Source organism: Bos javanicus, chromosome 19 (genome assembly GCF_032452875.1).
Source record: "Bos javanicus breed banteng chromosome 19, ARS-OSU_banteng_1.0, whole genome shotgun sequence".
Lineage (NCBI taxonomy): Eukaryota > Metazoa > Chordata > Mammalia > Artiodactyla > Bovidae > Bos > Bos javanicus.
The window spans coordinates 49,389,543-49,411,572 of NC_083886.1; the positions used below are offsets into that span (position 1 = coordinate 49,389,543).

The 22,030-nt window shown below is 54.5% G+C and overlaps 2 protein-coding genes across 6 annotated transcripts in view; one reads left to right on the forward strand and one right to left on the reverse strand.

Annotated features, from left to right (window-relative positions):
- Positions 1 to 16,387, forward strand: part of MAP3K3 (mitogen-activated protein kinase kinase kinase 3) — a 61,410-nt gene extending 45,023 nt beyond the window's left edge. For 3 of the 5 annotated variants that reach the window (XM_061392314.1, XM_061392312.1, XM_061392315.1), the window contains 10 exons: positions 3,038 to 3,171; positions 6,847 to 6,920; positions 8,783 to 8,850; positions 9,039 to 9,131; positions 9,718 to 9,909; positions 10,409 to 10,557; positions 11,171 to 11,302; positions 11,782 to 11,911; positions 12,276 to 12,453; positions 13,645 to 16,387. In XM_061392314.1, coding sequence (XP_061248298.1) covers positions 3,038 to 3,171; positions 6,847 to 6,920; positions 8,783 to 8,850; positions 9,039 to 9,131; positions 9,718 to 9,909; positions 10,409 to 10,557; positions 11,171 to 11,302; positions 11,782 to 11,911; positions 12,276 to 12,453; positions 13,645 to 13,873 — 1,379 coding nt within the window. In that variant the 3' untranslated portion in view covers positions 13,874 to 16,387. The remainder of the gene's footprint in view (positions 1 to 3,037; positions 3,172 to 6,846; positions 6,921 to 8,782; positions 8,851 to 9,038; positions 9,132 to 9,717; positions 9,910 to 10,408; positions 10,558 to 11,170; positions 11,303 to 11,781; positions 11,912 to 12,275; positions 12,454 to 13,644) is intronic. The other 2 variants (XM_061392313.1, XM_061392316.1) reach the window with 1 other exon arrangement.
- A 1,411-nt stretch (positions 16,388 to 17,798) lies between these two features.
- Positions 17,799 to 20,174, reverse strand: LIMD2 (LIM domain containing 2). Its single transcript, XM_061392348.1, has 5 exons — positions 20,040 to 20,174; positions 19,215 to 19,309; positions 18,992 to 19,036; positions 18,772 to 18,911; positions 17,799 to 18,697 (listed from the first exon to the last, which is right to left on the reverse strand). The coding sequence occupies exons 2-5, from the start codon at positions 19,254 to 19,256 to the stop codon at positions 18,538 to 18,540; spliced, it is 387 nt and encodes a 128-aa protein (XP_061248332.1). The 5' UTR covers positions 19,257 to 19,309; positions 20,040 to 20,174; the 3' UTR covers positions 17,799 to 18,537.
- Positions 20,175 to 22,030: the final 1,856 nt, after the last annotated feature.

The following is a 22,030-nucleotide window of genomic DNA, read 5'->3' on the forward strand; positions in this document are numbered from 1 at the left end:
AAAATGCTCCGGAGCAGTTCTGCCAACTCCTGATTTTTCCATTCGCTTCCTCTGATAGCCATTGGTTTGGGGAGACTTCCCTTTCCTGCCCCAAGCTGTGGGCCTGTGCACAATAGCCCCTGGCCCACTGCCCATCAGATAACAAGGCTGGCTCTCGGCAGGCAGCAATGTGTATTGGAAAAAGTGAAAGTCTCTGGCTGGAAATAAAAGCTCAGAAACCCTCTGCTGTTTTCCCCCAGCCCCTCCTGGGTCTGTAGTGCAGGCTTCATGTGAGCTAGTCCCATCCCACCTGCAGAACCAGCGGGGAGTTCAGTGGTAGCTGGTGGAGGAGAGAGAATGGGTGGTGAGGGGCCATGGATCTTTTGTCCCAGGAGGTCTCACCCTAGACACCCTGTGTGACAGACTGAGGGTACTTCAGCCTGTCTTGGGATAGTTTGGACCAATGTGTGGGATTTCATCAGTATGTAAGAGTTTTTCTTTCTCTCTAATCATAAGAGACACCTTTTGTTTGTTTTAGGTCAAATATGTAATACCTTTTCACTCCAGAATATATTGGTCAGGGTTGAGTTGCACAGAACAGAATCCACTCTGACTAGTTTCAGGAAGAAGGCATTTAAAACACATTCTGGCTTATAAAATCAAAAAGAGTGAGAAACAGACTCAAGAAGTCTAAAAATGCTACAGAGCTCCTCTTCCTCCTGTAATGAGGAAACCAGATCCAGAATTAGGGCCCCTCTGCTCTGTCTGCACACCACTTACACGGGGATCCCTGCACCTGTGTCTTGACATCAGGAAAACTGGGAACCACAGGTGAGGCCTCTGCTAACGCTGCAGCAGAAAACCAAGGCTTCCAGGACCATGCCCAGAAACAGCAGGGATTTCAGGAAGCCATGTAAATGTACATAAGTGCATCGACTGGCTGAACCTAAAGGAGGTCTTAGAATTAATAGTTTCTAGCTGATTAACTTCTGAAGTACAGGAAGGCACCCTGCAAGGGCAGAATGTATCTTGAGTCTAACCTGTTATCTCCTCCACATATAATGAAGGAAACAAATGGAATTCTAGCATGTAGGTGTGTACCTGTGCTACCACATTTCATTTATAATTTCCAAAAAAGGCAATAAGGTAGATAGTTCTTCCCATTTTCATAAGTGAGGAAATTTAGGTGAGAGTTTAAATCATTCAGCTAATGAGTGACAAAACCTGCTCTGAATCTCTGCACATCTGATTTTCAAGCTTAGGCTTTTCTCACTATACCTTGCTCACCTCTTTGGGTTGCTTCTGCTGCTGACAAATTGTTGCCAACGTAGGGATTGGATTTCCATAGGACTTGTGGGCTACTAGAATGTTATCCAAGGCTGGAAGTGGGAAGCAGGCACTTGGCTAATGTTTGTAAGCCAAATGTTAAAAAGTGAACTGTGCTTTGGGGCATGGTAAGGCTTAAGAAAGCCATCTTTTTTCCATGGTTACACTGGAATTTTATGGTACAGTGGGGAGAGAAATGGCTGGCTGCCTGGATCTTTGACATCTGACCCTCTGACAAATGGAGTAGCTTTCTTATTCCCATTTGATTTCCTCTTACCTCCATCTTGTTGTTGCCTTTGAGCCCTCCGTTGGCCAGAGGGCATCTTGCATCCAGCTTACAAGTGACCATGGACAGAACACCTCTGAATCTGAGTGATGTAAAATGTGGCCCTGTGTTTCTCTTGTGCTGTCGAGGAATCCCCATATTAGCCTCGCTCCTGCTCCTTGAAGAAAGGCAGTTGGGTTCCCCCTTGAGTGGAATCCCCCCACCTCCTCTGTTTGGATTGCTTCTGGGGAATGTATGGCCTGGCCAGCTTGGGGAGAAGTTTTGCTTTCCATCTCTGTGTTGAATGGTATGCCTGCCCTTTCTGGAAGTAGATTACAGTCTCAAAATGGCCTTGCCCGAACTGTACTGGGAGTCACAAAGGCTGTTTTCTGGCTGCAGCACCACCGTTGAGTCACTATATGACTTTGGGCCTTGGCTTCCCTTCTGCACACGGCAGATGTGCACAGTGCGCCCTCACTGTAGGAGTGTTGTGAGAATTAAAGGCGAAGTAACAGAGGATAAAAAAGAAAAGGAGGACTTTCCTGGTGGTCCAGTGGTTAAGACTGTGCTTTTACTACAGGTTGTGTGGGTTTGATCCTGCGTCAGAAAACCAAGATCCCACATGCTGTGCGGGTGACCAGAAAAAAAAAAAAAAGAAAGAAAATGACTCATTTCTTTGCTCTGTTAGTTGATGGCACAGTATCTCTAAATTTCTACTCTGAGCAGCATCATTTTCTGCCAGGGCTTAGAAAGCTTGAGCAGACTCTTCCATGGGTTGTTTGAGATCATTTGAAAGGCATGGTTTAGGCACCTCCTTATCTCAGAATTTGTAGCTGTGAATGAGGTGTTCAAAGTGGAAATCCAGCATAATTCTACACGTGTTTTCAGAGCAGTTTGGTTTCTAGCCTCTACTTTAGAGTCAAGTGGGGAAGCCAGGCTACCGAGAGTCTCAGGTGCTTCCCACCTGAGATACCTAATCCAGGTGGTTCTTGGAGAGAGTGTGAGTTGATACCTCCAACAAGAGATTGGAATACCAACTCCTCTTGGTAGCGAATTCGTTAAAATATCTTCTCTACAAACTGAATGATCCATATATTCTGAATGACTGACTGTGTAGAAGAATGAAGGGATCACTTCTTTGAAAGACGTTGAAAATAGTGGTTTTAAGCTCCTCAAAGACTCTCTTTCAAAGAGCAAGCCTGCCATCATTCTTTGACTTTTCTCTTAAGGAGTTTTCTTCCTTCTTGGGGTCCTTGGATTAGGGGGAGAAGCTGCCTGGTTCAGGAAGTTTCCTTCAACCCCAGGACTTTGCTAGGAGGAGGCCCGCCTTCTCTTCCTGGATGTTCAGAGAGACAAACAGGCTTTCCACCACCAAGCAGACGCTGGGTCCAAGCTGGCTCCGTGTCTGCTCCTCTCAGGCTCTGGGGCCTGGGCTCTCCCGTCAAGGGTCTTGTTTCTGTGCTCTAGGCTCCCAGAACCCCGGCCGAAGCTCGCCTCCCCCTGGCTACGTGCCTGAGCGGCAGCAGCGCATCGCCCGGCAGGGCTCCTACACCAGCATCAACAGCGAGGGGGAGTTCATACCAGAGACCAGCGAGCAGTGCGTGAGTATAGTCTGGGCTATATATAGAGGGTGTGTGTCGTGGGAGGTGTCAGACCAAGGTTATAATGGGGGTCCTCAGTGGGCATGGTGTGCAAGTGAGGGACTTGAGTCCCATCCAGTAGCTCTTTTGTAAACCAGGCCTGCCCAGGTATGGATGTTTCCTTTCTAAGGGCCAAATATCAATTCCTACCAAAGACAGGGTTTCCCTGATAGCTTAGTTGGTAAAGAATCCACCTGCAATGCAGGAGACCCCAGTTCAATTCCCAGATCAGGAAGATCCACTGAAGAAGGAATAGGCTACCCACTCCAGTATTCTTGGGCTTCCCTTGTGGCTCAACTGGTAAAGAACTCACTTGAAATGTGGGAGACCTGGGTTTGATCCTTGGGTTGAGAAGATCCCCTGGAGAAGGGAACAGCTACCCACTCCAGTATTGTGGTCTGGAGAATTCCATGGACTGTATCGTCCACGGGGGTCACAAGGTCGGACACAACTGCGTGACTTTCACCAAAGCCAGGGTCTGAGCACCTGGCCTCCTTGGTGCCAGGCGTGTGTCTGGCCGCTCTTCCGGCTTCTGTGGCCCTCTCGCTGGTCTCGCACAAACTGCACAAAGCCGCTCTGCTGTCTGTGTGCTTCCTTACAATCCCCCTGGCCTTTCAGCAGAGTTTTAGCATATGACCAATTAAAAAAATCTAAACACACAGATTTTTTTTTCTTTTCCATCAACCAGCTTTTAGTTTTGCTATTGCTTTATGAAAGGTAGGGAGTATACCAGTCCAAAGTAGGACTGGCTACTTTGGGTGAACTTTTATGATAGTAGACAACTAAATTAGTTATCTGTTGCTATATAAAACAACCACAGGCTTAGCAGTACAAACAGCAGACATTTATTATTTTACAGTTTCCTGGGGTCTTAAGATACAGGCACAACTTGATTGGGTTCTCTGCTCAGGGTCGCACAAGGCTGCAGTCGAGTGTCAGCCAGGCTGTGTTTCTTCCTGAAGCTGGGGGCTCCCTTCTAGGTCCACTTGGTTGTTGGTCAGTGTCTTGTGGTTGTAGCCTTGTGGCCCCTATTTTCTTGCTGGCTGTCAGCCAGGGGCCCCTCTGAGCTCTTGGAAGCCACCTGTAGTTCCCCGCAGTGTGGCCCTCTCACTTCCAGGCTACCAGGAGAGTCTCTTGCTCCAGTCTGCAAAGAAACTCATGTAGTTTAACACAATTATGGGAATGAATATCCCATCCACTTTGCCATAATCTATCGACTAGAAGTGAATTACAAGTTCTACCTATACTCAGATGAAGGAGTTCTGAAAGATTGTGACTCACTGAGGGGAGGGTGGTCGGGGGAGGTGGGGGTCATCTTAGGGTGTGTTCACCACAATAGCTTACTCACTTTGATGGTTAGCTTTTTAAATTTGTGGCTCACTTGATGAAAATGTCACTTTGGCTTAGTGAACTCAGCAAGAATGAGATCTCTGGCTTCATTCTGAAGTTTTTTCAGTGAGCTTGCTTTGATTGCAAAGAAAAACATACGTCTTCTAAACTTTTGGAATTTGATCTTGAAAGGGGAAATTTCTTAAAGGTAAAAGCATCCAGCAGAAGGCCAGCACCAACACATGGGGGATTTTACCAAAAAAACTGATTCTTACAACTTTTCCTAAAACTGATTCTTACGACTTTTCCAGCATTGTTTCAATTGTACAGGCTATGAGAAGCATTTTTATACTGCTTCTGCTCTCTTCTGTAGTCCTGCCTTCCAGATAAATTTATGTTTAGAACAGTGACCTAGAGTACTTTTATCTGCAGAGTCCCCTCTTGGTTATCTTACTGACCATCCTTTCCTTTTTCTCTAACCAGAGTGCTTCCGGACATCAGCTGTACGAGGGGTAACGGGTGTAAAACCTCAGAGGTTGTTAATGAGTTTGATTGCCTTTGCTTTCTGTCCTTCCCCATGGTCCTGTATCCTGGTCCTTTTACTTCTTTATATTACTTTCATGGCCCTGGAAGGCATGGGAGTATTAGACTTGTAGTGAGGAGAGGCCTTTAGGGAGAGGCCGTGGAAGGTGGCAGCGGGGGAATGACTAGGTCCTTCTTCAGTGCCTGCATCTTTAGCAGAAGAGAATTGCTGCTGGTAATGGGCCATTCAAGATAAATCTACTCAACAGAGACCAAAACAGCATGGTATGTAGTGAAAGAATATCCGACTGGGACTTTCTTGAAAAGTGAAACTAAAATAAGTTTGTTTTATTTTTTCTTTAATCAGATTTGAGCAATGGCTGCATCTATTTGCTAATTTTCAGAATGAACAAAGCATGGTTCAGGCTAGTTTTTTTTTTTTTTTTGGCTTGGTGTTTCTAACAAAATTTTTCTAATGCAGCATAACTTCCTTCCCTTTGACTTCTGCAGCATTGTCATGAAGAGGGTGTTTATTTTTGGCTGAGCGGCATATGGGATAATAGTTCCATTGGGGATCGAACCCATGCCCCCTGCAATGAAAGCACGGAGTCTTAACCATGGGACCACCAGGGCAAGCCCCGAAAAGAGGGTCCTTTTTTTTTTTAAACAGAAACCTTCACGGGGTTCAGTGTGTTTTCCAGTGGCCTCTCTTGAACCTTTGGTGTTCCTCCTTCATCACACCTGTCATGTTGTTATTCCTGCTCATTCTCTCTTCTGTTATCTGGTCTAACTTTGCCAAATATGTACTTTCTGGATTGGGAGCAATTCTTTCCCACGTTGGTTTTATCCACTTGGGGAAATCCTATCGCCTTAGCAAGATTTGGGGGATTTTATTTTGCAATTAATTTGCCTTGATTGGCAGTTTAAAAAAAAATCACGTATGACAATATACGGGTGAAATTATGGGTGAGATGGTCTCCAGCATTAAATGGGAAGAGATCGTTTGACTTGGAAACCAATTTTATGAAAGTTGTTCGTGGATTCTCATAGTTCTGATACTTTGCTTCTCTATGTAATGCTTGACTTTGGATCTCAGATAATGAATTCTCTGACAGTGAATACACCCCTTCACCGCCCCCCGCCCCCAGGCAAAATGAAGGGAGATCAGTTGGAGAAAAGGCTAATCTGAAGACTTTTTGTTACTGCATTTGACCAAGGGCCAGAGAAACATTTCAACTCACACAGATACCTGTTGGCCCTGCCTGAGAACCAGGAACCGGGAAACTTGTGTTCTGTGTCAGTTGTGCATTGACTTGACTTGTTTCATGACTTCAGACAATACTCCTCCCCTTTCCAGACCTGCAGTGGCTCATCTGTGAAATGAGGACACTCCTTGTCTTTGTAAATTATAAATTATGGAGTGTAAACAGAAGCATCACCGTCCCACCCACACACACACTGGAAGCCTCTGCAGGGTAGTACCGTCTCCAGCACCAGGCTCCAGCATTCGCAAGCCAAGAAAATGCCAACCAGAGAAGCAGCGTCTCTGCTTTGCTGTCCTGGCAGAGCGCCTTGGGATGCCAGCCAGGCATTTTTCTCACTCCTGGAAACTTGCCTTTCAGACTGTGGGGGAGAACGGTACCTGCCTAACCATTCTTCCCACTGCCCAGGCAGAGAAAGGGCACTTTCATATTTTTTTGGGGAAAAAAAGGACCTTTTGCTGGTCTTGGCTGGGTACCTGGCTGGGGCTGGGGCTGGGGCTTTACTGTATGCCTTGCCTTGCAGATGCTGGATCCTCTGAGCAGTGCTGAAAACTCCTTGTCGGGAAGCTGCCAGTCCTTGGACAGGTCAGCAGACAGGTATGGGACTGTGGCTGGTTTGGGAGTTGGTGCACAGGCATTTTTGGAACTGATGAGCTAAGGAAATAGAGTTAGCTAGTGTGTGTGTCCCTGAACTAGACACTGGTCTGCAGGCCCATGGCTAGAACCTCATGCTTTTGGGAAAGAAACTTCTCGCTAGCATTCCGAGCCTTCTCCTTAATTTTCCAAACACCAGGAGAATGTTCTGTTTGTGTAATCAGATGGATGTAATAGGTCATAATAGCAGTTCACATGGATAAATGCTGGCTCCGTTGCTTCCAGCACTTTTTGTGTGTTTTGACAGCCCACATAATACATGGTGCCCTTGTACCCCTGGCCTCATTGCTGAGGTCTGGACTGAGAAGCAGTGGACCTTCAGTGTTTTGGGGACAAAATTGAATTATTACCTGTAGGTTTACTTTCATTTTTTTCTTTCCTCCAAGTGTTTCTGGTGGAATAAGAAACTGGGGTATAAAAACCAGAAAACAGAATAATCCAGACTGCCTAGCTTACCACACTGCCCGCTTGGTGTGTAATCTTACACACCAGCTGTGTTCTTATTACACTTTGGGAGGGAACAAGTGCTGTCCTTCACACACCCCATAGTCTGTGGAGCTGGTTTGTCAGTCAGCAGGGGTGTTTAGAGATGGCTTTGGCATTGATCCAGCCAGTCTCTCTCCTTGACCTCATCATGCCCAGGAGCACATTTTGACCCTGTCTGGCTGGGCTCAGGGCTGTGGTCAGAGGCCACCGAGCAGTTTGGAGGGTTTTCTTCTCGTTGTGGAACTGATCAATTGCTCACACGGACAATCACCTTGTGACCCTGCCATGTCTGTACTGTGTCTCTTCTAACAGATCTGTGCTCTGATGAGTGTGGTCTCCCTCCAGGTGTCATAGAGCACAGTCACAGTTGCTTGTTGGCATCCAATTTGAAGCCTTATTTTAGGCTTTCCAAGCAGAAGAGCAAGAAGGCACTGGTAAAAGTGCCAGAGTTTGTTGCTGCAAACTGAGGGCTCTTCTGGGACAGGGACTGACTGTGGCTTTGAACTCTCTGCTGAGTGTTGTGGCCACACTGGTTGGGGAGGGTAGGTGTGGGACAGGACCACAGAAAGTCTGGCAGTTGGGAAGTAGAGGACAGTCCCTGCACCACTGCCTTGAGAGTTTCTGAGTTTTGATCTCCAAAGGCACTCACACATGAGGGAAAAGGGCCATTCAGGTGGATGCTGGTAAAGATGACTCTTTTGATTCTTGAGTTTTTCCAGTGGCCCTCCAATGGTTTGTTTTCATCTCCTTGGGAGTCAGACTCAGTGACCTGGACTTACTTCCTTGGGGCCCAGCATAACCAAAGGTCAGAGCTTTCATCTTCCCTTCATGGGACCTGGAGCCATATAGACCCAACTCCACCAAATATTAGTCGAATAGCTTTGGACAAGTCCATTAACCTCTCTGTTCCTCGGTTTTCCATATCTCTAAGAGGAGATAGTGATGATTAGTCTGAAAGGAAGATCCTGGGTGTTATTACTGTTTTTATGACTGCCTTGAGCAAGGGATCCTTTGCATTCTTCCTGTTACCAGAGTGGGAGGAAAGGGTAAGAGACAGCACTCTGCCCCCCAGTGGAGATAGGGAGCACTGGAGGGCCTCATTAGGCAGGATCATGTCAGATGTGGGCCTCAGACTAGTGAAGAGAAAGTAGGAAGCATAGGAAAGGTCTGCTTCTCTTGAACTCTACTTCCTACCATATAATGACATGTGTGGAAAGGAGTCACAAAAAGCAGTGTGTCTGGGTATCCTGCCCTCTGACCTGGTGAGCTACTTTGGAGGGACCCTGAAGTCTGCTGTGTGATTGATTTTGTTTTTCTAGCCCATCCTTCCGGAAATCACGAATGTCGCGAGCCCAGAGCTTCCCAGACAACAGACAGGAATTCTCGGGTGAGTTCTGCAGAGGGTGGGTGAGCACTGCAAGGTGTCTGCCCTGGACGGCTTGGGGGGAAGAGAAGCCAGGGCTGTATTTACTCTTCCTGGGGCCTGCTGCTCTCAGGTCTCAGGTGACCTGGAGGCTCTCCTGAGGCACTCACCGGGGCCTGTCGAGCAGCCAGTGACCCCTCTCTTTTCCTCAGATCGGGAAACTCCACTCTATGACAAAGGGGTCAAAGGTGGCACCTACCCCCGGCGCTACCACGTGTCGGTGCACCACAAGGACTACAACGATGGTGAGTGCGCCTCCACGCTGCCCCCTGCTGGCCACCGCAGGAACAGCCACCGGAAGGGGGTGGCCCAGGCACTCCAGGCCCCACGTTTCCTGCATTCCTGAGGAACTGCATCCAGGCTTGAGGCAGTAGAGTCAGTGTTTTTTAAAAAGAGGAGGATGGTATTGTAGATGGATACTGCCTCCAGGAAATCAGTCCTTTGTCTGAGGGCACGGAGTGCTCCAGGCGCCAACTCTCCACTGCCCTCTTCTGCCTCAGGCAGCAAACGGAATGGAGCTTCCACAGAGGTGTAGGATTACGATGCCAAGGAAAACAGAGAGCAGCCATGGATTGGCCCCACGGGTGTTGTGGGGCATGAGGGCCAGCCCTGCGCTTTCCCTTTGGCTGGGTTTCCCTAAACCCCTTGGCTGCTTGCTGATTCCTGCTTTTGTCCTGATCCTCAGGATGCTTGAGACATCAGCCATTCTGGCCAGTGTCAGGTGGGAGGGAAGAGAGGATGGACTGGAGCTGGTGTTATGACCTGGTTGGCGCATTTGGCCTTGTGGTCGGGGTTCTGACCTGCTCTGCTCTGGCCCCGGCACCCCTTTAGGCAGAAGAACGTTTCCCCGAATACGGCGTCATCAAGGCAACCTGTTCACCCTGGTGCCCTCGAGCCGCTCCCTGAGTACAAATGGCGAGAACCTGGGCCTGGCGGTGCAGTACTTGGACCCCCGCGCGCGCCTGCGAAGCGCCGACAGCGAGAACGCCCTCTCCGTGCAGGAGAGGAGTGTGCCCACCAAGTGTGAGCAGTGCGCCCTGGCTGGGGAGGGCCTGCCTGAGGGATGCTCAGGGCGGGGGGCCAGCGAGTCCAGTGGGCTTTTGGGCTCAGCGGGTGGCTGCCCTGGCCCATCTGTACCCAGGGGAAGAGCCTGAGGGGGGCAGCAGATCCCCTGGACCTTAGTCCTCACTCCACTGTTGTGATGAGCCACTCCTCTCTGGCCTTTAGTTTTCTCCACGTTTAAATTGAAGAGTGATCTCCTTAATCCCTGACATAATGAGCTATCTGGGGGCCTTGGAAGTATAAAGGTGTTTAATCAGTTCAGATAAGCATTTAATCCTGATTTTAGCCAGTCCTGTGCTTCTCAGGGTGTGGGCCTTGAGTTCTGATTGGTCAGGGCCCTGAGCCTGTTCCAGGTGAGGGTGGAGATGCTGTGTTGAGGTGTGGTGATGCTGGGTGAAGGGCAGCTCGGGCCTTAGCAAGTGCATTAGCTCTAATGCTCTTTCCTCCTGTTCTCCTGTAGCTCCCAGTGCCCCCATTAATTGGCGCCGGGGGAAGCTCCTAGGCCAGGGTGCCTTTGGCAGGGTCTATTTGTGCTATGACGTGGACACAGGACGAGAACTTGCTTCCAAGCAGGTGCAGTTTGACCCAGACAGTCCTGAGACAAGCAAGGTACTGCCTTCCCTATGGTCTGACTTCCAATTCCTCCTTCTCAACAAAATGCCTGTCTTGTTGCACAGACTAATTGCTTTAGATGCTACAGGTTGTTTCTCCCATCATTCTTCCTTCCAAGCTCCTTTACCATCTACCCCGGTCCTAGGGAGAGATTAGTTGGTGTCAAAGTACCTAACCGCCCAGACTGGTTTGGATGGCAGTGGCACAACGAGCAGCTCCTGCCCCCACCCCCCACCTCAGCAGACAGATGCCGTTCTCTCCCAGCCCCCGAGCCAGGAAGGAGCCCGTCTTTGGAGCTTAGCTTGGGCTGTGGTCTTCACTCCAGTTTGAGTGGACAAATGCAGCAGTTACCTGAACTCCTTAACTGCACCCACAAACCCATCTCCCACCACACTGTCTGCTGTCTTCCAGCATGGGAGTGCCCAGTCCCACGGCTTAGCCAGCATTGTGGGCAAGGGCCAGACAGTCGAGAACATTCCCCCTTTTCTCCAGCTGAAGTTCCCACGGCAGATGGGCTCCTCTGAGGCCACTGACTAGGGCAAGCGGAGCTGACGCCAGGCAGGTAGAACTGAGGCCTGCAAGCCTCGGTGACCACTGGGCCCCTTCCCAGGAGGTGAGTGCTCTGGAGTGCGAGATCCAGTTGCTGAAGAACTTGCAGCATGAGCGCATAGTGCAGTACTATGGCTGCCTGCGGGACCGTGCCGAGAAGACTCTGACCATCTTCATGGAGTACATGCCAGGGGTATGTGCCCCGTGATGCAGGCAGACAGCAAGAGAGGGACTGTCATGGCACTGGGGCTGTGGAGGAGGGGTCACTTTGACATGAGTGGTTACCTGAGTCTCCAGAGGCTCCAGGGGAAAGGCGAGGCAGGGGCAGGGCGTGGAGTCAGCATGTCCTGCGTCTAGCTGCAGTGATGGTTTGGGGTGAGAATTGTCCCAGGCTCCCCTGACCCGAGGCTCCCAAGGCAGCTGCACTGTCCACTAGGTACTGCCTTTATGTGGAGCACATAGACCTCCCTTCTGGGTTTGGGTCACCCTGGCCTGAGGGAAGGGCTGTCTCATACTTTTCTCCAAGCTGCCTGACAGCCCTTAGCTAAGTGCCTGGCCTGTCACAAATGGGGACTGGACCTCACTCCCTTGGTAAACACTGGGGTCTGGAAGTAGCCTTGCCCCCTTCCATCCTCCTTCCTGCAGTGACCCCTCTGACTCCTGTGGCTTTAGGGTTCAGTGAAAGACCAGCTGAAGGCCTACGGCGCTCTGACAGAGAGCGTGACCCGGAAGTACACCCGGCAGATACTGGAAGGCATGTCCTACCTGCACAGCAACATGATTGTTCACCGGGACATCAAGGGTGAGCGGGGCAGGCTGTGGGCTCTCCATGACCTGGGAACTTGGGGACTCTCTACCTGGTTGTTGTGAACTTTCTGAAAAGTGAAACCCTCATGACTTCCTTGGGGGACTGGTGTGAAGATCAGTTAAGTGATTTGGGGAAACACAGTGAAGGGCTCTGCAGATGTTGGCTGTGGTGACGACTGTTGGCTGCTGTAGGGCAGGTGCCTCCCACCACTATCCTGTTTGCTCTGTGCAGTTTCGCTCCAGCTCACAAGGCCCCCATCCTACCCAGCAGCCCTTTGGACTGGGAGGGAAGGACAGAAGGAGGATAGTGGCAAGTGCCAGGGGTCTAGGGCTGCAGCCTCTGCCCTTTCATGCCTTAGGAGCCAACATCCTGCGAGACTCTGCTGGGAATGTGAAGCTGGGGGACTTTGGGGCCAGCAAGCGCCTGCAAACCATCTGCATGTCCGGCACGGGCATGCGCTCAGTCACTGGCACTCCCTACTGGATGAGCCCCGAGGTGATCAGCGGTGAGGGCTACGGAAGGAAGGCAGACGTGTGGTAAGTGTGCTGGGGACGTGCTGGGACCCTCATCTCCTGGTCTGGGCTGTAGTGGTTCCAGCTTAGAAATGGGGCTAAGGGCTCTGCAGTGTGGCAGGAGTGAGGATTGGCCTCTGGCCAGTGAGGCCAGGTTGCAGGCTCCATGTGGGCAGGGGTGGTAGTGCCTGCAGCAGTACACACAGCAGATGTGTTGTGTTTTCACTCTGAACAGCAACTGTTTGTTATTGCTGAGAACTAAGGCCGTGGTAAACATCCCTGGGGTGTTTGCTAAATCCTTGAAAGAGCTCGGATCCCATCTGAAGGCCTGGATGGGTCTCTAAGCAGCAGTAGTAGGCTTCGGCTCCCTCTCCTAGTGCTCAGATGGCTTGCAGCTGCTCTGATTTTGTGTCCATCCTCTGAAAGGTCCTGAAAGTTATGAGAGCATCCCTTCCTCTTAGAATGTTACTGTAGGGGGTGGAATAGTGGTCCCTGAAGATGTCCATGTCCTAATCCCAACGGGATGAGAGAGTGTTACCTTATGTGACAGTAGGGCCTTTGCAGAGTGATTTTTAAGAATTTTGAGATGGGGAGATGATCCTGGATTATCCAGATGGGCCCAGTATACTCATAAAGGTCCTTATAAAAGAGAGTCAAGAGTGAGTAGTAAGAGGTGTGACAAAGGAAACAAGAAGTTGGTGTGAGACAAGAAAGGAGCCATGAGCCAAGAACGCAGGCAGCCTCTAGGAGTGGGAAGAGGCCAGGAGATGGGCTTTCCTCTCAGGGCCTCCACAAGGAACTGTCCTGACTGGCCCACTGACTTCAGCCAGTGAGACTGCCCTTAGATATCTGACCTCCATAGCAGTAACACACTTAGGCTGCTTTTTTATGCTACTGGGTTCGTGGTCACTGTTAAAGCAGCAGTAGGAAACCAGTACCGTTATTTCAGAGCGCTTTCTGCACGTGCTCAGTGGTTCCCCCCGATATCAGGAAGCAGCCAGGTGGGTGCAGGTTGATGAAGCCCACGTGGACGAAGTTGACAGGGCTGTGAAACCTCTTCTGGCCGTGGGGACCCTCTTCAGGGGTGTTAGCCCCCAGCCTGGCCCATCCTGCCTCAGTGTGTTTCGAGAAAGGCACCTCCTTTCACAGTGGTGTGCAGGGCGGCTGGGAGCTTGGGGCTGGCTGCGGGGTGACACAGGGGTTCTCTGTCTCCAGGAGCCTGGGCTGCACGGTGGTGGAGATGCTGACAGAGAAACCACCTTGGGCAGAGTATGAAGCCATGGCTGCCATTTTCAAAATCGCCACCCAGCCCACCAACCCTCAGCTGCCCTCCCACATCTCTGAGCATGGCCGGGACTTCCTGAGGCGCATTTTTGTGGAGGCCCGCCAGAGACCTTCGGCTGAGGAGCTGCTCACACACCACTTTGCACAGCTCGTGTACTGAGCTCTCAAGGCCACACTGCTGCCGGCCGCCCCTTCTGCATGGGCAAGGGGCTGCTGGGGGGCTCAGCCAAGTTGCTGCTTCTCCCGGGCAGGGCCATGGACCACAGAGCTGAGTCCAGCCAGCGTTGTCTGTGCCCTTTTGCTGCTGGGGCCCGGGGCCAGGGAGAGCGGCTGCAGCCTCACAGACTGGGAGCCCCCAGCCTGCCAGACCCGAGGCGCCAGCGTCCTCAGCTCAGCCTGGAGGGGAAGGAGCTGGAACAGTGTGCGAGGCACCCAGGGCCCCACCCTTGGGGCTGTGTCTTGACATGGCCATCAGCACCAGACCCCAGAGAGTCTGGGGCACAGGATGGACACAAGGGTCTGAATAGTGTTACTTTCATTCAGAGTGTTACTTTGTTTCTCCTCCCCATGTCTGGAGACTACCAGGGCATCTCTGGGCTGGATGAGCCCACCCAAGCCTGAGGTAAAGCCCAGCACCCCACAGCCAATGGAGAGCAGAGGCCGGGGCGGCCCTCTCCCTGGAGCCCCAGGCCAGCTTTGCCAGCCCCTGTCCTTTACCAAAGATGAATGAAGCAACTGTTATGCTGCCTTATTCAGGGAAGGAGGAGCCTGTCCTGCCTGCCCCCATGACCCTGCCCCACCACACACACCCTCAAGCAGGGGCCTGAGATGTGGAACTACCCCCACTGAGGGGAGACCCAGTTTTGTCAATGCAATTGTCTGTGTTTTACAAGTTGGAGTCACTCTTATGCTGTACCCAGTCTCTAAACTGGAGACTTCGTGTGCCCTCTGGGCTCAGTACCCCTGCTGTGGGCTGGGGCCTTGGGCCAGATTGGAAAGAGCTGAGGGTCATGGCCCCAGACCTTGTGCTCCTGGCTGGCACCTGTTCCCCCACTGGAGCAGAGAAGACCGACAATACGGTGAGGGCATCTGAGCCGGCTGGCTACCCTGAGCGGAGCGTTCCGCAGAGCCGGGGAGTTGTATCAGGCTGTCTGCGGGCTGTGACCTGCTAGGCCAGAGCTCAGCCTGGTAGAAGGGAGAGCCTGTGTGATGCCACCACCCGTGTCCGGAACCTCCAGCTCTGCTCCTCCGTGGCCAGCCTCGCCCATCCCCATGGGGTCTCAGCCCCTTTCCCTTCTCGCTCCCCTGGGGGAGGAATGGCAGCAGGGGTCAGGGAGCCAGTATCTTCAAGCAGCTTAGAGTCGGCCTTACTTACCTCAGCCTGGGCGCTGGTCCTTTCTTCCGGCCCCTCCCCTCCAAAATGTGCCTATTGCTAGAGCTCCTCCCTCTCAACACCCAGTTTCCTTGGGAGTTGTTGTTAAAAGAGAAAAAAAAAAAAAAAAAGCCAGTGCCCAGGGATGGGTGTCTCCAAGGAGCTGGGGATTCGCGCCAGGCAGCTCATTGCCAGCCATGCCCACTCCCCCACGGGCACCAGAACAAGCCAAAGCCTTCGTTGTATGTTGACGATGCACTTTTATGAATGTAGTTTCTATCGCTGTTTTTAGCCTTTTCACATCATGTAATGTGAGGCTTTGTACTTGTTAATTTATATCTCAGATCATATTTGATGGTTTTTATATATATCAATTCTAGACTGTTACAGGTGGACGCCTCAAGAGAGAGAAGAGCAAACGAAAGCAGCTGGTTTTGCAGGAATGTGTGTTGCACGGTGCCAGTTGGGCCTGGTCCCGTTTCCATCCTTGCCCCCCCAGGGGCCTCTGTCAGGCACCCCAGCCGGGCCCTCTGAAGACAGTGAGCGTATGCTCCTGCCTCCACCTCGGCTCTTGCCCAGGGAGGGGACTGGCCCCTGTCTCGACCAAAGCTGCCGATGGGCAGCTCGGCCTCTCCACAACCCTGTCCTGATGGCTGTAGCATTCTTCTTGGGCCCACACCCTGACCCCCAGTCCCCGACCCCAACAGGAAGTGGTGCCGGTGCCAGATGAGACGACTCTGCGTCCCAGGTTCAGGCTCTCAGAGCCCCACCCCCGGGGTCTTACCTCACAGGGAATGTGTTTTTAAAAATGAATTTGCCAACAAGCCAACAAATCCTACACTCCAAAAAAACAAGACCCTGAATTTTTTTTTTTTGTGCCAAAAACTGTGGACATGCTGGCTCAGCATCCTCAGGACCAAGCTGTTGCTTAATTTTAATTTATTGTTTTTTTTTTATTAAATAATCCAGATGAAAAGTTGTGGGGCCTAGGATGGCCTGGCCCAAAGGATTTGAAGGGCCATCTCCTAGCAGCCCCAGGCTGGCTGTGGGAAGGGCCATGCCACCATTTGCTCATCATTCCGTGGGGTATGTCGGCCTTGGCCAACCCAACATGGAGAGGCCAGGGCTGGGGACAGTCCACTCTCCACTGCCCTCCTGCCCACCCCAGCTCTGTGTGTCTGAATTGTGGATCGTGCAGAAGAACCTGCAGCCATAGTTATTTGACTATATCTTGACCGAGGGCTTGCAGTGCAAAGCCAGGCCAGTGTCGTGCATTACTTACAATAAAAGGGATCATTTATACTCAAGGGGTCCTGTGGCAGTGCTTTTGGTTGTGGGGTGGAGGCAGTAAGTGTTTACCTGGGAGAAACCAGGTTATGCTGCCTGTCAACAAGCTTGCATCCCTCAGCAGAGAACTTGAAATGACTCCCAGAGGGGTCCTCGGTTGGTGGGACTTGGCTGGTACCACTACCAGCTCAGAGGTGGCACCCTCTCTTCCTCCCTAAATCCTCGGAGATCTACTGAGGATGGTCCTACCACAGCTGACTTCCTGAGGTGACACTGTCAGCTCACCCGACTTGAGCGTCACCATGGCTCAGTTCCTAGGACTTCTGTGGCACCCACTAGTCCTCCCAGCCCCGGGAAGTCCTTGCTGACTGGAGTCACATCCTTGCAGGGCAGGTACCGCCATGAGCCACCTCTGGTAGCTCTTGGGTGATCTGATGCTGTTGCTTAGCTCTGAGCAGAGGAAGACCATCCTCGTCTCCAGCTGAAGCCTCTGGTGCAGAAGTTAGAGCTGCCCTGAGTGAGGCTCTCTGCATTCCTCTCATGCTCTGAGGACCCAGGTTCAGAATGCCTACTCTGCGTCCTGTTAGCTCTGTCACTTCCAAAGGCAACACAGCACAGTGGCCTGTCTACCACCGGAGCTCGAGGCCCTGCTTCCTGCCCTGTTCTGTGGGCACGAGGTCACTGAGGAACTTAAGGACTTGCATAGCGTTAGGGTCGGGTAATCCCCTAGGAGTCTGCCCTCCTGTTCTGCCAATTTACACAGTCCAGTCAGCTGGGGGAAACCAGGACAGTTGGGTCTGGGGACGGACAGTCCGGACTTCCTGTCTGTATTCTCCTGAGGGGTGGGGTCTTAGGTCCTCCTTGTTTGTGTCACTGTAAACTGTTGTCCCCAAGAGAAGCAGAAGAGCTGTTTCTCCTTTGACTACTTGGGATGGTGACCGAGTGCCCCAGTCCCTGGAGCTGGAAAAGCAGAAGGAAGAGGGACCCTGAAGGGGCACACTGACTCCTTGCTGAGGAAAGGGCATATAGACTAAGCTCTTGGACACAACTTGTTGGATCCGCTGGTTCACCATCCCTTCCTGATTGCCAGGACAAAGAGGATCTAGGTAAGGACTCAGCAAAAGTGCAGTGAGGCTCAGCACTGTCACCCGCTGATGGCCCGGCCTTGGGCAACACAGGTTGAGAGACCCAGTGGGGTTCAGTCCTCAAACTGAGTTCGGCAGCATGGAGAGACCTGGTTGGGAAGAACACCCCCTTTTCTCAGGCTGCCTGATGGATCCCTGACACCCATTACCCTGACCACCAGCCGCCGCCACCAGTCAGGGCCAGGAGTGCGTTGGCCTGATGCTGTTCCCCTTCACCTCTGTGTGGTGAGTCCTTCCTGCCACAAACCGCCCCCCATCGGCCATACAATACAGAGTCAGAATCTGTCGAAACACGTTTAAAATAGGATTGATTACAACAGTCAAAACCGGCAGAAGTAGGAGGAGGGGGAATGTGGCCCCGCCAGCCCCCCACCAGTCCCTGTGGCTCTCAGCCTGGCGGGTGCTTTCCCTTCCGCTGCCTCCGCACTGTGGGGTGGCCCCGGCCCTAACAGGCATGCCCTGCCTCACCTCTGCAGGTGGGGGGGCCCAGAGCTGTTGCAGTTCCCCTCCCTTCCCCCACTGGGTCCTGGGGGACATTTGGAGAGGCCCAGAAGGGGGCACCCTGGCTCACCTTCCTCCAGTCTCCATGGCTCAGGACCAGGCTAAGGGCAGAGGTAGATGGGGAGACGTGGGGGCCACACAGGCCCCTGGGTGGCAGTGAGGGAGCTTGGGACCCTGAGGGGGCATGCTGACTCCTTGCTGGAGAAAAGGCACCTAGATAGGGAAGCTGAGTTTGAGGGCCTCCCAGGGGGGCCCTGGGGTGAGGTGGGGTAGGCTGAAAGAAACAGGAAGTAGGGTGGTGAGCAAACCCCAATCCTGGTTCCCGAACCCCCACCGGCTGAGGAAGAAGGAAGGCATCCTGGAGCAGAGCCCTGCCCCTGCAACCCTCTGCCTGAGCAAAATGGCCTCATCCCCTTTCCACCCTCACCCGGGGCCGGCCGTCCAGTCTCTCTCCCACCGTTCCGATGCCTGCTCCAGGCCCTCTGTAGGGGGAGGAGGGAGTGGACAGCCAGAGGGGCCTCAGGCTGTCTTGGTGCCGGGGTCCACCTCCTTGTGGGCCCAGAGCTCCTTGTGCTGCTTCCGGCCGAAGCCTTCATCGTAGTTGCCTTTGCTCTTAAACAGCTGCTGAAAGTGGGGCTTGCAGTAGAATTCCCCGTGCAGTGCCGCGTAGCTGCCCAGGCTGCAGAAGCAGAACACTGTGGTCAGGTCAGGCCGGGTCAGGAGGGCTGGGGCGGGGTCAGGACGGGGGCGCACCTGAGCTTGGTGTGACAGTGCTTGCAGCAGAAGCAAGAGCTGTGGAAAATGAGCTTGTCGGCCACCAGTCGCTCCATGGGGTACACGGTCTTCTGGCAGGCGGCGCAGGTCTCCTTCACCTGGGCCCGAAGGCTGAAGGACTGTTCCAGGAGAGACTCCATCAGGGGCCTGACCGGCGCCCACCCCTTCCTCCCTGCACAGCCCAGCCTCGGGGCCCTACCTTGGAGCGCTGAACCGTGCTGCTGGAACCGCCACCTTTGGCTTCCTGAGAGAGAGGCGGTGGGGCAGGGTCAGCTGAGGAGGGCCCTAGACCATCACCAGCCCAGATCCCAGGGACACTCAAGGGGGAAGGGGAGGGAGACCGGCAAACAGGCAGCTCCTCGTCCCTTCAGGCCAGACACCTGCAGGGATGGAGTGCCCTCCCACCCCGGCTGATCACCTACATGGGAGGGGGTGGCCTGGGCGGCTCCCGCGGCCTGGAACATGGCTCGTTGGAGGCGATGGAGGCCCAGTGTGGAGACGCGGCACCCGCTGGGTTCTGCAAGGGGAAGTCGGTTGGGAGGGCCCTACAAGCCCTTCCCAGCCCCCAGGGTGGGGGTAGGGGTGTTTACAGGCAGGGGGCTGGGGGGCTGTGGTTGGGACTTTCCCTAAGTCATTTCCTGTTGCTCTGGGTCTTGCCACTTCCGCCCTCACCCACCCCCTGCTTCGCCCGCTCGGCCTCCACGCGGCTCCCCAGGGGGCAGGGGTCCCTGAGTGGAACCATGTGTCCCAGGAGGAGCGGAGTTAGCGGGCAGCGGCTGGGGGAGGGGATCCGCGCAGCCGCCCGAACGCTTCGCGGACCCGGACGCCGCCTGGTGCGAGTGGAGGTTAGAGGCGGGCGGCCCCAGTGGGGCCGCGGCCAGGAGCGGCTGCCCCGGCCTGACCCCGGCCCGAAGCTGCCCAGTGCGGGGCCTCGGGTACGCTCTGTTCGGCGGACCCAGCCCCTGGACAGCGCCCGCGGCTGGGCCACCCGCCCCGCCCCGCCCCGCCGAGCTGCCGCCCGCTCCTCCGCTCCGAACCCGCGTGGACCGGACCCCAGACCCAGGACCCCGGCGGGCCCAGCCGAGGGGATGGACACCGGCCTCGGGACCCCGGGCGAGAGCGACGGACTGAGACGCTCGGCGTCGGGACCCGGTGGGCGGCGGCCCCTGCGCCCACAGCCCCCACCTGGGCCGCCCGAATCGCGAGCCGGACCCCGGGCCCTCCCCCGGCCCGCCCGCGGGTCTCACCGGGCCCCGGCCTGGGCCGCGGGACGGGGGTCGGTCTCCGGGGGAAGCCTCGGGTGCGAGGAGCGCGCGGGGGCGAGCTGCCGCCGCTGCCAGTGGTCCCTAAGCGGCCGCGGCCGCCGCCGCCTTATCGCGGCGCCGCCCCCGCCGGCCCCCGCCCCGCGCCCGCCCATTGGCTCCGCCGCGCCCGGTGCCGCCTCCGGGGCCCCGGCGCCGCCGCCGACCCCCTTTCTGCGCTTTGTCTTCCCCTCGCTCGGCGTCCCCCGCCTTTGTCTGCCCCCCGTGCTGACCCCGCGCTCCGCACCGCCCCTCGGGCTTCGCGCTTGCCCGCCTCGCGAAACCCGCCGCCCCGTCGGCCCGCTCAGGACCGAGGCAGGGACCGGAGCCGGAGGGTCCGCGCCGGAGGCCTCGGGTCAGGGACGAGTACAGGTGGAGAGATGACTCGGGTGACAAATGGCGCTCCCGACGAGGCGGCGGCAAAGGATAACTGGGCGCGCCTGGGCCTTTGGCTGCTTCCATTTCCCCGCTCCGGGGGCCCTGCCGGCGTCCCCGCGCGGCTCCCACGCCCCCTCGGACGCAGAGATGGCAGGAGCGGCCCGGCACGCGATCCTGCCGTGCGAGGCTCGGCCCCGCCACAGGCAGGGCCCTGGGGGCCCCCGTGGCCACCAGCCCTCAGCCCCTTCTGGCGCCCGGCAGCCTGCGCCTGCGGTGCCCGTTGCAGTGGCCCTCGCGAGGGCCCCGTCCCAAAGCGCCTCTGGGGCCCGACTTTGTCGGCTTAGTCAACCCCCACTCCCGGCTCCAGCAGGCACCGCTGCCTGAGAGGTCGAGGGCACCCCCTCTGGGGAAAGATTTCCAGCCTTCAAACATGCAAACCTGGGTTCATCCAAACCTCATTTGACACAGGAGGCAAGGCCTGAAGATCTGAAGTGACTTGTTCAAGTAACAAAGCCGAGCACCAGGGTTGGCGTCAGAGGCTGGGCCTCTGGACCCCTGTCCTTGTGGCCAAGCCGGTGGGCACCACAAGTCCCGGGTACACAGGAGGCCAGGCGTCTGACTTCTCAGCTTCCCAAAGAGCACAGGGGAGCCTGTCTCCACGGCATCTCTGCAGGGACGCCAGGGACTGCTGAGCTGCGCCTGCCATCCGGCTGGAAGCTGTTTCACAAAGCACAGCGCTAAACATAGCTCCTGCCCACATGGTGGCAGGAACAGAAGGAGCGGCTCCAGACGAGGCCCACACACTTGTCAGGAACAGAAGGGCTCAGCGCTGTCTGCCTGGCACGGGAGTGAGGGAGGCATCGGGCACCCCAGCCCCAGGCTGTTCCCATGGCTGCCTCAGGGCACCCTCCCTGTGGTTCACTTTTCTCCGTAGACCCCTGTCCCTCTTTGGAGGAAGATTTACATTCGGGTTGAGCTGGAGCCCTCAGGCCTTCCCGGATGGGGTGTGTGAGAACTGAAACTGTTAAGGGGCCTCTCTTTTCTCGCTGAGCTTCCACACCTGTCTTCAGATTCTCAAGGGGGTTGTGGTGATGTGAGAAAGGTGAAGCCCCCGGAGGTGTGGAGAGCAGCGCTGGGCTAGCCCCTGGGCACCGCCTGCCCCTCGGCCCCCCTGCCCTTCCCAGGACCATCCGTGTGCTGAGCAGCAGCAGTTCCCACAGAATCAGCACTCTGGGCGCTAAGGATGAGCTGATGGCAAGGTGAAGCAAGCAGACCAGAGTAAAGAAAACAAGCTGATAATGGTGTAAAGAAAAGGGAACTTGAGGTTTAAAGAAAAAAAAAAAAAAAGAGCTGGGCAGGAGGAGTGGAAATAAATGTGAGCTGGCCTGCTCACTCCCTCCATTTCAGGGCTCCCCGCTCCCGCCAGGGTCCTGCCTTCTCCTTAACCCCTGTAACTGGGGAAGGTCTTCTATTTTTCAAAGTGTTGTTATAGTTTCTCAGGAAAGGGAAAGCGAGGGCATGCGATGGGTTGAAGCAGCCACAGGGAAGAGGGAGGGGCA

Bases quoted from the DNA above. Each gene is read 5' to 3' on its own strand.
- LIMD2 (XM_061392348.1), bottom strand. From the start codon at position 19,256: ATGTTCCAGGCCGCGGGAGCCGCCCAGGCCACCCCCTCCCAT. The intron at 18,912-18,991 runs GTAGGGCCCCGA...CTCCTGGAACAG, and splicing joins GCACGGTTCAGCGCTCCAAG to TCCTTCAGCCTTCGGGCCCA. The intron at 18,698-18,771 runs GTGCGCCCCCGT...CTGCTTCTGCAG, and splicing joins CACTGTCACACCAAGCTCAG to CCTGGGCAGCTACGCGGCAC.